Source organism: Rutidosis leptorrhynchoides, chromosome 10 (assembly GCF_046630445.1).
Source record: "Rutidosis leptorrhynchoides isolate AG116_Rl617_1_P2 chromosome 10, CSIRO_AGI_Rlap_v1, whole genome shotgun sequence".
NCBI lineage: Eukaryota > Viridiplantae > Streptophyta > Magnoliopsida > Asterales > Asteraceae > Rutidosis > Rutidosis leptorrhynchoides.
The window spans coordinates 352,202,520-352,218,622 of record NC_092342.1 but is presented as its reverse complement, the minus strand read 5'-3'; the positions used below and the strand labels follow the sequence as shown (position 1 = coordinate 352,218,622).

Genomic DNA, 16,103 nt, shown 5'->3' with positions numbered 1-16,103 from the left:
TTTTTTGTTATGTACACAATCAATATGCTTTATAGTTTTGTACAGTACAACACTGTAAAGTATGTTAGTTGTGTACATAACAAAAAAGGTTGTGTACATATCATCAAAATCAACCAAGGTTTACTTTATTAGTCAATATGACTTTATATTAAGGATAACAACATTTTCTAATGAGCATATATAAATAAATAAATAGAATCATAAAAAGATTAACGTCATCCTATATGTTAATTATATGTGAGTTTAGATTAGACAATATAAATCCATAATTCTAAAGCATGTAGACGTGTAAAAATGCTAGAATTTATTACTATGTCCTAAATGAATTAATAGGGACATATATATATACATATACACATATAATAATAATCTTTGTAGTTACAAAACTATCTTAATCTAACTGAATTAATTAATTACCGTACCCCAGGTCAAAGGTTTTAAATTAAATTCAAGAAACTATCTACAAGGTACATTTTGATATATGATGATTACATTTAAACGCACTGCAATTTTAATACTCACAATTAACTACTAAATTACGCTAATGATTGGTCCAAGTTGGAGGGAAGTAGTAGAAGACTTGTTTTGGTCAATTGGCTTTGGTGCTGCAAGTGTAAGTTCTAAATCAAGAGTACCACTTTTGGAGCCAATAGTACCACTTGGAGATGCATGCACTTGTGAACATATTAATGATGCACTTTCATAGGATTTCACCTTTGTATTGTAATACACTTTTTCTTGATTTAATGAACTGAAATCTATCAAAGAAATACTCTCACTGTGATCTTGATGGTCTTCATCAATTGAGCTTGTTTGACTTAAATTGCAATTATGATCTATGTTTTGTACTGCATTCTTGTTACTCCCCCTCATCTGTAAACACCAATAAAGTAATTCAATTAATTAAGCACATGTTTCAATTTTGTAAGGCCAATTGAATGAATCCCATAATACATTCAGGTGAAAGTTGTATACTTTATACACATTGGCCATATATGTAACCTAACGACGATGAATAGTACAATTGTTAATGCACATGGTATAAGATTTACCAAATCAAAGAGACTCGAACGACGTTTCTTGTTGACGAGACTCGCTTGCCTGAGGAAGTACTTTTGAGCATGACTTGCAACTTGTGTTGGGGTTCTTGTTGTCACAAAGTTTCTAGAAATCCCTCTCCAATCACCTTTTCCTAGCTTCTCAAGTCCGGCTAGAAAACGTCGGTGCTCATCTTCTGACCATGGTTGACCTATAAAATAACCACTTAAATGGAGTATATAATTGAAACCTTCATTTTTTTGTAAACATGCATGTCACACACGATGTAACATAAACATAAAGATAACTTTATGTATTCTTGCATGATATAGCTAAGTAATTAACTAGCTACTGCATGATATAACCAAAGGGTCTATCGAGACGCCCCTCCAAGGTTACTGGTTCAAGTCTGGGGGTGGACGGTATGTATATATTCTTGAAAAAACTGGTTTTGAGGTTTGTGAGTTGATTTTCTAAAAAAAAAAAAAAAAAAAAAACTAACGAAATAGACAATTATTATCGCATATATGCTATACCCTTTTTCCTTTCTTGAGCTCTTGCTATGAGGCCGTCGGAGAGATAACCAGTCGACATATTGGAATTGAAGTCGTTGAAGGAGACTCGAGAAGGAGATAAAGAAGATGAAGGCGAATGTGAAGCTGAAGCTGAAGCCGGTAATGGTGAAGAAGAAGGAAAACAATCCATGCTAAGGCATTTTTTCATGGCAATTGAATATGGTGCATCAAGTTGAACTCCAAATAGCCTTAATCCTCCTCCACCACTGCCTCCTACCAAAATTGTGCTATTCATATTGACTCTATTATAACTAGTGCAAGTTCTTGAATTGTGGCCTATGTTTCCACAATGTGAGCATTTTCTACCCATTTGTGTTCAAACTTCTTTTGAAAAAAAAAAAAAAAAAAAAAAAAGAAAGAATGAGAGTGACCCACAATCGCCCAACAACAACTAAAAAGCACACCTAAAGTGAGATAGATATAGAAGTGTTACGTTTAGCAAAATTGTACATGATGATGACGATGATGATGATGATGATATATGTGTGGTGGGAGGTGGGTTTTTTTTAACAAAAATGGATGCAAACTTAAGAATAAATGATTGGATGGATATTCCTTTTAACAATTTGGGTTGTTACCTAAAACATAAAAAAGATAACATTTTTATGACTAGAATCAGTTATCTTCTAGAAAATCATTATCTAAACGGAAAGAAAAAAAAAAAAGATTCTTGAAGCATTATATTGGCATCTAAAAGGGCTATCATAGAAGATAGGATATGGTGAGTTTGTGATTAATTTGCACACACATAATAGGTTTAAAGAGTAAAACATTATTATTGTCCTTTTGGGACTATGCCATATTAAAATATTGAGTAACTAGTTAGAGTGCTCCCAATGGAGACACTCCTCCATCTAAGTCTTCAGCGCTACATCAGCGTCACATCAGCACTTCCTTTTCAGGACTAAACACTTTCAACCATGACACTCCTGCCTTCCATTAATTAATTAAATGTACAAGTTTAAAAGCAAATAGTACTACATAATATACCCCTTCTCCGTCCTCAAATATGTCAAAAAAGCACGAATGAAGAGACGAACTGGAGGGCGGCTTCCTGGGCGGCACCTGGGCGGCACCTGGGCGCTTTTGCTGCCATCATCATCCTCCTGGGGGGGGGGGGGGGGGGGGGGGGGGGGAGGACATTACCGATGGGAGTCCCCTTAGAGTGCTCCCAATGGAGACACTCCTCCATCTAAGTCTTCAGCACCACATCAGCGCTTCCTTCCCACTTCCTTCCCAGGACTAAATTCAGGACTAAACACTTCCAACCATGACACTTCTGCCTTCCATTAATTAATTAAATGTACAAGTTTAAAAGCAAATAGTACTACATAATATACACCTTCCTCCGTCCTCAAATATGTCAAAAAAGCACGAATGAAGAGACGAACTGGAGCTAGGGCGGCTTCCTGGGCAGCACCTGGGCGCTTTTGCTGCCATCGACATCTTCCTGGGCGGAGATCTGGGCGGGCAGGAGGACACTACCGATGGGGGTCCCCTTATAATCAAAGAGCTTATTGCGTAACATTATCGATGCACATCATTAACTTTAATTAACTTTAAGGTTGTGAGTTAAAGTTCCCTCGTTGACTATTTAATGGGTTGTCTAACAGTATCGAAATAACTCAACTTTGAAGTTGTGAGTTTGAGTCCTGTCATTGACTATTTAATGGGTGTGTGTGTTTGCCGTTCCAAAAAACCTAGTTATGTACTCCCTTCGTCCCAAAGAAGATTGTCCACCTTTTTATTTTTGTTTGTCCTAAAATATTGTCTCTTTTGCTACATAACCATTAAATATTATTAAAGTTTCAATTATGTCCATTTTAATTTTGGAAATTTAACTTTAAATATATGAATTAATTTATTAGTTACTCTTTATAACTACATGAAAGGCAAATTAGACTATTCATTATTACTAAATTCAATAAAAATTCAAAGCGGTTGGTTTTTTTTTTGGGACGGAGGAATATTTGATTTCTAAAACTTTTGGCAAGTATTTGGTCAATATATTCATACATATATAATTATAATATAATATTGAATTGTAATTGTATATAATAGACAATTAAAACAAGTTTGGATCGTGAGCCTCATATTGCACTAACAGCCGGCGGCGTCTATATATTACGTTATATGTAATGTAAATTAACCTAAATTAAACTAAATGATTACCTAGTTAGAATATTTACATTTACCTAATTGAAGTTGTATGCACATGTTGACATGCATGTTTTCATTATTAACTGTGAATTCAAGTCTCCACTGGTGGACATTTAGTTTGCCAAAAAAATACTTCACCAATTACATATCATATCATTCTCTACTTTTTTTTTTTTTTTTTTATTTCCTTTTTTGAATAGTTATAATATGAAATAAACACTTATATTAGAACAAAATATAGAAAGGTGAGCTTTTTAAATCGGACGGAGATAGTACTAACAAAAGGAAACCAATACTAATTGTAATAACTATATAACTATATACTACATAGTATTAAACCTATATATATTACTGTACAAAAATAATAGCTTGCTTCTACTAATATATATTTTTAAAAAAGCATTCATACAGCAATTGAGATCCATACACATAGAAATCACTTCATTGGCTGATCTACGAAAAAGCATATGGCAATTGGCATTTTACTATAACAAGGAATCTTCATTACCATCAGATATGAAACCCAATTAACCTTCTTTGACCAAGTCTTTCCATGACAAAATATTGCATATTTTTATTTTGTCATAATTATCCTACAAGTTGAAGATATCTTATTATTAGGTAAATATATCAACATGCAAAACATTGGTTAGGTGTTCGAAAAACTATATAATAATTCTTACCTTAAATCATATTGGCCAAACAAGATAGTCTCCACTCTGCACAAATCATAAAGTTTGGGTGAGGTTGACATCGTATGAAATAATGAAAATAACATAATTTAAACAGCAACTTGCCAACTTCAGTTTTTTTAACTAACAATTTGGTGCCTTCTAACAATGCTAAGTCTTCAAACACATGTACCATTATGAATGCATTAAGTACAACCACGCAAAGCTAGCAAGATATCTTGTATGACGACGTTATGTCCAAACACAACTGTAAAACCATTCACGACTGATAACTGACGTTATATGTCTGAACACAACTGTACAAAGTACACAATCTTTAAGCACTAACGATACGGTAGCCTAAAACCGGGTACTTTTGTGACTATACTACTAGGATTCATGCATATCAGCTGCGAAAACACACTAATACTCGATTACTAGGACCTTTTTAATGAAGCACAAACAAATAGCACTTTGATCTTATTATTAGTTCTAACGATGTACAAAACCATTTTAAAACTAAACTAAATTCCAACCTTTTTGTAATTTGATGCATCTTTACTATATATAATCACACATAGAAAATTACAAAATACAACTGTTCAACGATCCTGCATATAATTAAAATAAAGCCTTAATGACTCATATCCATCCACTTCCACTTAGAGAAGAAAACACAAGTAGTGAAATAGAACTATAGAAGCCTTTAAAAAAGTAAGTGTAGGTCACATATAAGCGTCACAACATACGCAACTAGGCTAAAAGATATGATTATGTAAGTTAAATGCTAATTGGACCACAAGTTACCAAAGGAACAAAAACTTCGAACTAAATAATGATTTCTACATTTTATATATATACTTTATATCTAGAAAATTATAATATCATGTTATTAGTAACAAGTTGAAGGTAAAATAGAAAATGACAATTTGGACTTGAACAAGAAAAATCTCGCAAGTTGTCTCAAACTTTAAATGAATAGTATTTACAGAATTGTTGTCAATATTGCAATCTAAAAATCTAACAAAATCTAAGCAAAATGGGGGATTGGCAAGAAGTCATATGAAGCAAATACAGCACGAACTAGAAATAAGTATTGAAGTAAAGATGCAAATCTGTATAGACTGGGAGCGGAAATTGAGATGTTGGGAGTACAGAAAGCTGGAAGACTTATATGGTGATGCCTAAGAAATGGTAATTTTAGCCCATTTACTTGTTAAAAAAGCCGACTAGGTTTATATTTGATCTCCAAAGGCTAATATGGTAAAAGAGAAAAAATAAAAAAATGTAGCTAAATTAAAGAAAACGTTTTAGATCTTAATAAAGTTCTGACCAATTATGAAAACCATTTGATCATCCTATTTTGCCAGCTACAGGGTCTATTACACATATCAATCTTACCCAAGGTTGTAAAAGATGCGAGTTAGGGACGAGTCAGTCGGGACCTTGGAGGGAATAGTTGGTCGAGTCGGGCACGAGACAAGGACGAGTCGGGCGTTGACTAACGTCGACTTTTAGTAATAATGAAATAAATAAAACGTTTCCGCGTCCAGTAGACTCCCTGTTCCGCTCATCCCCTTCGTCAGCTCTTTGATCGGGATACTATTACCTAGGTTCCTAAACTATATTACACGTGAATCACTACATGAAGCCACTATCTCAAATGTATGAAGTCTCTGCATCAATTGTGAACAGGAGTATATATTTATAATACTATTTTTGAAAAATGCAGCAAATACACAAAAACAGAGTCATGAACCCAAAGAGAACTTACCACAAGATGATAAAGACGAAGATTAATATACGGTCAGGAAAAACTCCAAGATCTGTATTTGCATATTCCACGACGATCTTCTTGAAGAGATTCACGTATGGATTGCACCAGGGAAAGCACACAAGGAACATGTGACAAGTCTTCATGACATTCCTGCATTACTTACATTATTGTTTCCATATAGTACAAAGATACGGATATGTTATGTTGATGGATGCCAACAATACATCAGAGAAATGTATGCTGCTGCAGCTGCAGCTGCTGCTAAAAAAAAAAAAAAAACGTAGTACCACTTCAGCAAGACGGTCTTCAATACCACCAATGTTCGAATTTGTGGGCATGAATATCTTCCTGTAAGCTGCTCTCAGGCTCCTGATCTATATGATTAGTAGGCACGAATTACCACTATTGTAAGAGTAGCCCAAATCGTATGACTGAACAGATAAATACATCCATTACATAGATCTTTAACCAGAATCAAATCCAATACGTTGAAAAGACTACAGATCATTAGAGTTAGACGTGGTAAAATAGATGCGTTTATGAGACTATAACCAGATGCTAACCTCAGTAACTGAAAAGCCACCTCGTCGCAGACCTTCTAAATTCAAACCACGTAACTCTGCTCTGTCTCCAGCCACCATCGTATAATTGGGAACATCTTGTGAAACCTTATATATACAGATAAAGAATTTACATTACCAAATTTTGATAAAGAGATGTACAAGAAAATGATTTTCATGAGAGAAAAAAAAAAAACAAAAATTTATTACCACTGAACCACCACCAATGAAACAGAAGGCACCTATATGGCAAAATTGATGAACGACGATGGCTCCAGCTGTGTGTGCATGGTCCTACATGTAGACTCGTAAAGTTAGACTATAACTTTGTTGATGGGTCACAAACAGAGTACTAACCTCCACCAATACATGGCCTGCTAAAAGAGTGTTATTTGCAAAGATGTTGTTGCTACCCACTTTGCAATCGTGGGCTATATGACAAGATCCCATAATAAGATTGTTATCACCTATAACCTAGTTATCAATCTTTCAATTCAGAAACACGCTAAACTTAAGTTTGTAAATATCAAGAAGATATAAGATATTTACATACTGTTCTGTCACAAGGCTTTGAAGATCGATGGATAGAAACGTGTTCTCTGATCTCATTGTTATTTCCAATTTGAAGAAAGCATTCGCTACCTGCCTGAAAAAAATGATTGAACTGAACCACGATAATACTTGTCTATAAGATTATATGATATTTGTTCATCAATAATCTACCTTATACTTCATGTCTTGGCATTTGATCCCAACCACAGCATGATGACCAATAACGTTATTGTTACCGATTATTGTTTGCCCAGGAATATTATCTCCAACGACCGCCCCACTGTCGGATCATAGCATACAGATATAAATTAAGGCTACAAGAACAATCATTAGTAGAGGTGGCCATTCAAACCCATTTGCTAGTGATGTTTAACTCTAACGGGCAAAACGGGAAAAAAAAACCTCAAAAGGAAACGGGTTTTAAGTCACATAATGTGTATTTTAAATGCATGAATTGTCCTAAATCACATTATTCAAAATATTTATTCAATTACTGAAACAATATAAGTTGCCCATTTTGACAGTTATCCAACCCACCCACTTGCCAACTCTCGTCTTTATGAATCAATGTAACTAAAGGATCGTAAATAACCTCATCAACGTGCATTTATCTCCCAATTCGGTGTTCCCACAAATGTGACTTGCAGGATGTAGTTTGCAATCGTTTCCCAACACTACTGAAGAACCCACTGTACAAAACGGGCCAATCGATACACCCTACAAGCTAATAGATTTCTATCACTATGTATATGAATGATTACTAATTCTTGTCACTCTGGATATATATGAATTACAATTGTTACCAAGTACACTTTGTTGACTTTTGTCAAAGTAAATAAAAGCTAAATTCAATGGCTGTAAGCAAGCACGAATCATACATTCATGTATATTATATATTTATATATTACTTATTATTTACATAGTTAGTATATAAACATACCTGACCTATAATCGCATTAGGATGAACAACAGAAGAAGTATGTATGAAGCTAGGGTTTGTTTCATTTTCATTATTGTCTTTCCTTACATCTGCACATCAGTTACAAGTTAATCTGTAAATCCACAAAAAATATGATATATCGATAGCACATAGAGAGAGCTAAAGTTTACAGTTGACGGTAGAGATCCTTCGTCGGAAAACTGACCGTAGTAGACCAACGGCGACCTCCCGCGGTGCTCTGAGGGGCGAAGCTGCCATTTCTCAAAACTGGGCCATTTGTTGGAGACGAGTTTTAAAGTTACACAAATAGTTACACTTTTACCCCCTAAAGTTTTTAATAAATACTTATGTAACCTCTAAAAATTGATGAATTTTACATGTGCGGTAATATTTTGGGGAGAGGACAGGGGCAAGGGGGCAGTATGCAACTCACCCAATAGATATTTTCCTCTTATTATCATCAGCTCTCACACTTTCACCAATGGCGTCATCTCTCTCTTATATCCAATTTAAATTTCGCATAACTTCAGAACAACCCAAATCCTCATTTCACCTTCCAAAACCTGCCACCAAACACCTCTGCACCGCATCACAAAATGACGCCACCACACGAACTTCCAATCGCCGCCTTACCTCATCAACAAAACCACCATTTATTCGCAAAAAGAACGACCTAAACCAAACACCCAATACCAAATCTCCATCCCCAGATGTAAATTTATCGACTTTATGTAAAGATGGATTGATTAAAGAAACAGTTGAGTTCATGTCTCGAGGTGTGCCCGCAGGATACGATGTTTTTGAGGTTGTTTTGGATTTGTGTGATGATCTTGAATTAGGAAAGAAAATTCAGCAACTTCTAATTCGATCACCATACTATGGTGATGTGAATTTGAACTCTAAGCTAGTGGCAATGTATGTAAAATGTAACAGTATGAGGGATGCACGCAGGGTGTTTGATCGAATGCGTGAACGACAGGATATAACCTTATGGCATTTGATGATAAAAGGGTATGTAGAGAATAATGAAGCCAATGAGAGTTTATTGTTATATAAGAAAATGAAAGAAATAGGTTTGACTCCCATTGGGGAGACTTTTAAATTAGTTTTATTGGCTTGTGCTGGTATTAATTCAGTTCAAGAATGTTTAAAACACTTCAAATCGATGAAGAAAGAGTATAATATAGTTCCTGGGATTGAACATTATTCAAGGGTTATAGATGTTTTAGGGGAAGCAGGGCATTTGAACGAAGCTGTGGAGTTCATTGAAAGTATGCCATTTGAACCTTCAGCTGAAATTTGGGAATCTTTGATAAATTCTGCTAGAATCCATGGTGATATTGAGCTTGAAGACCGTGCGAAAGCATTTTCGATTCCATCGATAGGGATATCTGATAAGATTCGGTTAGTAGCAGGGATACAGTCTGCAAGTAATATGCTTGAAGGGAAGAATAAAGTGAATGAATACAGAAATGCAGATCCTTATAGGGAAGATGCTTATAATAAATTGAAAGGATTAAATGGTCAACTGAGAGATGCTGGGTATGTGCCAGACACACGTTATGTGCTTCATGACATTGACCAAGAGGCGAAAGAGCAGGCGTTGATGTACCATAGTGAGCGATTAGCAATTGCATATGGTTTAATTAGTACACCTGCGAGAACGACTCTAAGGATCATCAAGAATCTTAGGATATGTGGTGATTGTCATAATGCTATCAAGATTATGTCAAAGATTGTTGGTAGGGAGCTCATTGTAAGGGACAACAAGAGATTTCATCATTTTAAGAATGGTAAATGCTCATGTGGAGATTACTGGTAATTTTTTATTTCATATTTTGTAAACTTAGCTATTGTTAGTAGATAAACTTCAGCAGATGTTTACTTCATCAGCAGTAGTGTATAGTACATGTTTGTTATGAAACTCAAAATACACTTCATTCGAATCAAAATACACTTGATGAATAGATATTACAAAGTAATTTACAAATCTTATTGTTATGTACATTGTTTGTATCTTGTCATGCAACATATACCCTGCATTATTCTCAATCTAAGCAATGAGAATTTTTGTTCACCTCAACCAAATTAGTGGAGAGATAATTTGTATCTGTAATATGTACACTCTCATAGAACCTAGGCTATGGGTCACATAAGAACCCACAGTACAATTGTTAATGGCTTGAATACTTACTAATTACTTACTAATGATAAAAAGAATATCATATTATAGAAAATACTAGGACACAGATTGTGAAGAAGGCAATGTTGATGTTTGGCTTTGGCTCTCCCTTTTGGTTGTCGCCACTTCTTCGATGTCTTTATCTCGTGGTGGGACCTTCAAGTATGCTTTCATAACATCGTAAACAGTAAATCCAATCGCGACTGATGGCACAACCTGAAAAAATTGAATTATTGCCAAAGGAATGATCAGAATGCATTTATTCATAAATTGTTGACAAAACTCATTAGAAAGGTTTTTATTTATCAATTTTTAAAGACTTGATCGAGCCAAACAGAATGCTTTCATTTATAAGGTAATGAATGCATGAACAAAGTTTAGGGACTTCATCCCAAAACTAATTCAGAAATTTTGACAAGAAAAGTGTACCAAGTCAACCCAACTCGGATCGTCTTGACGTGTACTAAAAGATTAGCCATTTCAAGTGATCATTTTGAGCGATGTCGCCCAACCCGTCTAACCTGCCCAACATGTCACCGCTAAACTGGATTGTGTATGGTTTATTTGGAAAATCTCACCTTCAGATAGTTGATGCTAAGTCCCGAAAATAAATGCTTCCATCCTTCTTTCTGGACAATCATAATAAGAGTTCCCATTGTTCCTTTCAACTGTATGCTGTTTGAAGCCCGTAACCGCTGAACCTGTGATAATTTAAGAGAATTCATCTTCATTCTTAATTATTTCATACTACAGTTTGCAAGCATACATACATGTATACTCACATATATAATACAAACAAGACCAAACATGAAAGATTACCTGCATTTGCCTACGCACAACATCCAAAGGATATGTAAAAGTCTGACCAAGTAAACCAGCAACAGAGCCACAAGCAAGTTTGACCATTATGTTCTTTCTGTAATCATCAGGTGCACGACTTTTCATTTCTTCATAAAAGTAGAACTTCAAACCAGCATAAGGAAAGATTCCGTATAGTGATGGAGCTAAACAAAGATACAAAGTTAATAAAAACTAAAATTTATATCTAAATGCATTGTAACTAAGCTAGATGATGAAAGAGAGTTCCCACATCTAGATGTGGCTATATCAGATGTAGATACAGATTACGTTTTACCTCAACTTAAAGAAGAAAAAGCATAGAAGGAAACGAGTTGAAAGTCACCCAAAGTATAATTTTAATTCATAAAACCCCCTAGTCATTCTTTTTGACATATTACATTACTGTTAATACAACACATATTCTTTTAACATTATTGTTTTGTAATCTTCCATAAAAAAATAATGCAATCCTTATGGCTATTGTTATTAACCTTACGTATATTGTTGGAAGAAATAGAAAACGCCGTTAGAATTTGGACAAAAAGAGGTTTACAACACCCCCACCCCCAGTTTCAACAAGAGCTAAATACATTCGAAATCCAACCCGCCCACCTGCCCATTTTGTCACATCTATAGCAAAAGGAGTAAGTATTCATACCTACACCACGATAAAGACCTCTCATCCCAGCCTCTTTATAAGTCCTTGAAAAACAATCTCTAATTCCTTTATAAGCTTGTTCACTCGTCATCATTCCTTTAATATTTAATTTGGGACTATCCACAACCTGTGCAATCAGATGAGACAAATTTTGGCAAGCATGTATTAGTATTACAATCAATCTACTTACAAAAGGGTTGATTTTGTTGTGAGTCAATGTGTCACATAATGCATTTTTACTGTGCAAGAGTGACCCATTTCAAGCAGACTCATTACCCTGCCCTGACCATCTTGCAACCTCCAGTTTTTGTACTCAGTACATAGTGTTGGGCAACGTTTAGATACAGATTTGTACAGTGAAAAAGAGAACGATACTCAGATTAAGTTGTGAAAGATGATTGTATACCTGGTAAGCCAATTTAGTTCTAACTAAATCAAGCGGATAGGTAAAAAGAACAGCAGTTCCTCCAGATAATGATCCTGCTAACAGATCAACAACTGGACCATTCCCAATGCCAGGAAAGTTGTAATTGATATGCCTTCTGTATTGTTCGTACGCCATGTAATGTAATGCGGCATAAGGAACGATTCTAGCAACACTAATTCCATTTCCCCTGAGTCAGCCGCATACCCAAAAAAATAAAACATATTAGTTATTATTAAAAAACCTTAGGGTAAAAATTGAGCAGCAGAGGTTTAGCCTCCAACCTGTAAAACCCGATAAGTCCTTCCGTCTTTGCAATTCTTCTGAAAGACGCTAACAATCCAATACTGTGAAATTCACTTCTGGTCTGTAATATAATAATAGTAAAGGAACACATTGGTTACTTGATATATAAAATGGGTGGAAGTACATATAGATCCAAGAATAAAAAAGCCGAAAACTGGATTCAAAGACTTATCATAGAACGTCTGATTTTTATCTATATATCATTCGTGTTTCATCAGGAACAAACATTTGAAACGATACGAATACACCTTTTCCAGATAAAAGTATGAATAGCATAAACTGGGGCATCCATCATGGTCGAGAATAAACACACACACACACACACACACACACACGAATCCAACGACAGTCGAGCTCTACCTTTACACATAAGGCTCAAAACGAGCCAGTTCTCCAATTCTAGCTCTCTAAAAATAAAAGATTCGAGCTCGAATAAGCTCGATTACACCCTTAATCGACAGCTAACTAACCAGCCAAATCTGTATGTTTAAGATACATCTATGTGGGAGGTAGCAATGTATCATTTTTTTCTTTTTTTCTTTTTTTTTTTTTTTAAAGGCAATATAGCATTAGTGCAATTTGTTTGACTAAAAGGGGAAATCTCAAATTCTATCCATCACATTGTCAAGATTCGCTATCAAATTCTATAAATTACCAGTTTTAACCCCCAATTTCATCTCCATAACCTAATTCCACAGCTCTATATACCTAATTTTACTAACTTAATAAAAATAGGAATAATTCAGTAATACCTAATCAGGAACAGAAAATATAAAAAAAAATCATATCATCATAACGAACGGCTATCTGCATTTAACTAATTAATCATTAATCAATCAACATAATAATGAATTAACAAACTTAATAAAAAATAGGTAGACCTGAAATAAGATCTTGACACGTTCAAGAGGAGCAACAATGGTTTTGGCAACACCACCAGCGACGCCACCGGCGATTAATTCTTTCGCAAATAAAGGAATACCTTCAAACGGCGTCGTTTCATTATTTCCTGCCATGGCGTTGGAGAGCGCAGCTTTCTCTCTCTAGAATCTAGAGAGAGAAAGAAAAAGAAAAGTACCGTATCTTTTTTTTTATTACAATTGTTTGTTAAATTACGTACTCCAATATTGTAATTGTAATCGTGAAATAAACGGAAATTGGAGGGAATCAGAAAAGAGAAAGAAAGAAGAAAGACACGAAACGAGACCCTTTTCTTTTGGTGGAGTCGACGGCGTCAGAATGCGTATAATTTTATTTTATTATTATTTTATTTTATTATTTATTATTATTATTTATTATTTATTATTTATTATTTATTTAATTTTTATTTACTATTTATCATTTTTAATGAATACTCAACAATTTTGTTTTTCTTTTTTCTATATCTTTAGCCCGTGTATGTTGGTTTGTAATTTAGTTAGTTGGTTGTGAATCTTGGGGTGTTGTTTTGTAATTTTATCGTGTTGGTTGGGTTGTTATTTTGAGATGTCACAAATTTCATTATAATTCCATTAGTTGGTAGGGTTTTTTTTTTAGTATGTCCTATCTAATTTAAGGATAGTAATAAATCGGATATGGATCGAATGATGTTAAGTATATATTTACATTTATCTAATTTTTGTTCATCTCTATTTATATCAATATTTATTTAATTTTAGTTGATCTATCAATTATCCGCTGAATTAAACAGGTTAATGGATTCCATTGAATATTCAAGAAATGTTATACTCCTTCCGTCTCATTACAAGTGTGCACTTACATTTTGCACACAGTTTTAGAAAATTCCACTAACTCCATTCTCTACCAATCAGAATTTTCTCTCTCCAGAATAAGCTCTTTTCAATGGTTGAAATACAAAGTGGACATTTTCAATGGGACATTCTAAAAAAGAATTGTGGACACTTATGATAGAACGGAAGAAATAATATTTAACGATAAGTAATGAAAACAAACCATAATATAACAACAAAACTAACATGCTATTATTACATTTCTTTTATAAGAACGTGTAAACTTTGTCAAAGATAAAGCACCATTTGTTAAATTTTCCATTAATCATATATAATGAAAATTCAAGCGTCAATTTATTGGCGACTTGACTGTCAATATGTATGTATTTTTATATGTATTTTGGGTATTAATAGATATATCTATGGATGTAAGTTTTTCATCTATATCCATATTCATATCCATTTGGTTCATCCATATCCATATTAATTTAGGTTCATCCATATCTGTATCTATATCCATATAAATCCATCTATATCCATTAATAGTCGGGTTGATCGGGTGGTCATTGTCATCCTCAACCATTAGTATTCATTATTAACTTTTTGAAGTTTTTGTTGTCAATTTTAAATTTAAATATTTTTATTTGTGCTCTATAATATTTGATGAGAGATTATATGAATAACTTGAGTTATAAATGTGTTTTCATTATATAATTTTATCAAATATTATATAACACAAATAATAATATTTACAGTGAAAGAGAAACAACATCAAATCTCGCAGAATGCGAGATGCATGTCCATGACGCGAGAAAGTTGGCAGGGATCGAACATTCTGGAAGCTGGAAATCTCGCGTTTGAGATCAGAATCTCGAGTTTGGATGATCTCTTGAAACGCGGGGACTAGTCACGAAACGCGAGGTCTTACTTAGGCAGGAAGTCTATTTTCTTAGTATCCTTATTTTGTTTTGCTCTATACAACCATATGTAACCTCTGATTGCGTGCACCAAAATAAAGAATATTTTCTCTGATTTACGTCTGTGGAGTAAAGCCTTCTCTGTATTTTGATTTGGGATATAACCAAGTATAATACTCGTGTCGTTTATCTTTATGTTTATCGTTTACGCTAATATTCGTTTGTCGCTTGTGAATTGTGTGATTGTTGTAAATTACGAGCTCTTGTTAGGGTCCATTACCGAATACCTAACAAGTTTTTCTCTTTTCGGTTATCTGGAAAGAAACGGTTATTTTTGGTCAAATGTACGTGATATAATCAAATTACCCAGTGACATCTAGCCCTCTTAGAACATCATGTAAAGGACTGTGAAATAGTTTATATTATATCGAATCTATAGATAACCATCCGGGCATAGCCTGGGTGGCCAGGGTGCCCCGCAAACGTCCAGTTGACCAAGTCAAATGGCTGTTCATCTCAAATAAGGCGAAGGTTCGATTCTTGAATCGGCCACCATTTGTGCTTGGCGCTGGAACAGGGGTTGGTTCCGACCACACTTGCCTGGGACTGCACACGACCCGGTAGGCAGTTGGCATCCAAAGGGTGCACGGGGTTAGAGGTTCCCCGCCGATCTAACCTTTTTCATCTCAAATATCGAATCTATAGATCTATAGATTCTTGGCATGTTTGGATAGTTATTTTAACTCAGCTAGGCGTGAGGGTAAATAAAATAT

General features: G+C 34.6%; 4 protein-coding genes across 6 annotated transcripts; 1 reads left to right on the top strand and 3 right to left on the bottom strand.

Annotated features, from left to right (window-relative positions):
* Positions 1–315: 315 nt before the first annotated feature.
* On the bottom strand, positions 316–2,268 carry LOC139872634 (transcription factor MYBS3-like). The gene is made up of 3 exons (XM_071860547.1): positions 1,575–2,268; positions 1,053–1,249; positions 316–873 (listed from the first exon to the last, which is right to left on the bottom strand). Exons 1-3 carry the CDS (start codon positions 1,921–1,923, stop codon positions 532–534), a joined length of 888 nt encoding a protein of 295 aa, XP_071716648.1. The 5' UTR covers positions 1,924–2,268; the 3' UTR covers positions 316–531.
* A 1,834-nt stretch (positions 2,269–4,102) lies between these two features.
* LOC139872108 (probable acyl-[acyl-carrier-protein]--UDP-N-acetylglucosamine O-acyltransferase, mitochondrial) lies at positions 4,103–8,531 on the bottom strand. Of its 3 annotated transcripts, none has more exons than XM_071859918.1 (12): positions 8,444–8,531; positions 8,274–8,362; positions 7,926–8,050; positions 7,505–7,613; positions 7,335–7,427; positions 7,139–7,255; positions 6,992–7,075; positions 6,785–6,889; positions 6,509–6,595; positions 6,219–6,371; positions 4,457–4,492; positions 4,103–4,366 (listed from the first exon to the last, which is right to left on the bottom strand). In XM_071859918.1, exons 1-10 carry the CDS (start codon positions 8,529–8,531, stop codon positions 6,252–6,254), a joined length of 1,017 nt encoding a protein of 338 aa, XP_071716019.1. In that variant the 3' UTR covers positions 4,103–4,366; positions 4,457–4,492; positions 6,219–6,251. The 3 variants fall into 3 exon arrangements, with proteins under 3 accessions (XP_071716019.1, XP_071716020.1, XP_071716021.1); XM_071859919.1 differs by having other exon boundaries at positions 7,926–8,057; positions 8,444–8,483; XM_071859920.1 differs by having other exon boundaries at positions 8,279–8,362; positions 8,444–8,461.
* Positions 8,532–8,712: 181 nt separating this feature from the next.
* LOC139871569 (pentatricopeptide repeat-containing protein At2g15690, mitochondrial-like) lies at positions 8,713–10,237 on the top strand. Its single transcript, XM_071859272.1, has one exon. It carries the CDS (start codon positions 8,755–8,757, stop codon positions 10,093–10,095), a length of 1,341 nt encoding a protein of 446 aa, XP_071715373.1. The 5' UTR covers positions 8,713–8,754; the 3' UTR covers positions 10,096–10,237.
* On the bottom strand, positions 10,222–13,909 carry LOC139871570 (mitochondrial carrier protein CoAc2). Its single transcript, XM_071859274.1, has 7 exons — positions 13,565–13,909; positions 12,662–12,744; positions 12,360–12,567; positions 11,954–12,080; positions 11,275–11,459; positions 11,034–11,156; positions 10,222–10,671 (listed from the first exon to the last, which is right to left on the bottom strand). Exons 1-7 carry the CDS (start codon positions 13,697–13,699, stop codon positions 10,513–10,515), a joined length of 1,020 nt encoding a protein of 339 aa, XP_071715375.1. The 5' UTR covers positions 13,700–13,909; the 3' UTR covers positions 10,222–10,512.
* Between the last annotated feature and the right edge of the window lie 2,194 nt (positions 13,910–16,103).

Bases quoted from the DNA above. Each gene is read 5' to 3' on its own strand.
- LOC139872634 (XM_071860547.1), bottom strand. From the start codon at position 1,923: ATGGGTAGAAAATGCTCACATTGTGGAAACATAGGCCACAATTCAAGA. The intron at 1,250-1,574 runs GTATAGCATATA...GTTATTTTATAG, and splicing joins AGCTCAAGAAAGGAAAAAGG to GTCAACCATGGTCAGAAGAT. The intron at 874-1,052 runs GTAAATCTTATA...TGGTGTTTACAG, and splicing joins GTTCGAGTCTCTTTGATTTG to ATGAGGGGGAGTAACAAGAA.
- LOC139872108 (XM_071859918.1), bottom strand. From the start codon at position 8,531: ATGGCAGCTTCGCCCCTCAGAGCACCGCGGGAGGTCGCCGTTGGTCTA. The intron at 7,256-7,334 runs GTATGTAAATAT...ATTGATAACTAG, and splicing joins CAAAGCCTTGTGACAGAACA to GTTATAGGTGATAACAATCT. The intron at 6,596-6,784 runs GTTAGCATCTGG...CTAATCATATAG, and splicing joins GTGGCTTTTCAGTTACTGAG to ATCAGGAGCCTGAGAGCAGC.
- LOC139871569 (XM_071859272.1), top strand. From the start codon at position 8,755: ATGGCGTCATCTCTCTCTTATATCCAATTTAAATTTCGCATAACTTCA.
- LOC139871570 (XM_071859274.1), bottom strand. From the start codon at position 13,699: ATGGCAGGAAATAATGAAACGACGCCGTTTGAAGGTATTCCTTTATTT. The intron at 12,568-12,661 runs GTTGGAGGCTAA...CGGCTGACTCAG, and splicing joins GGACTTATCGGGTTTTACAG to GGGAAATGGAATTAGTGTTG. The intron at 11,460-11,953 runs GTATGAATACTT...ATCTTTGTTTAG, and splicing joins AGGTCTTTATCGTGGTGTAG to CTCCATCACTATACGGAATC.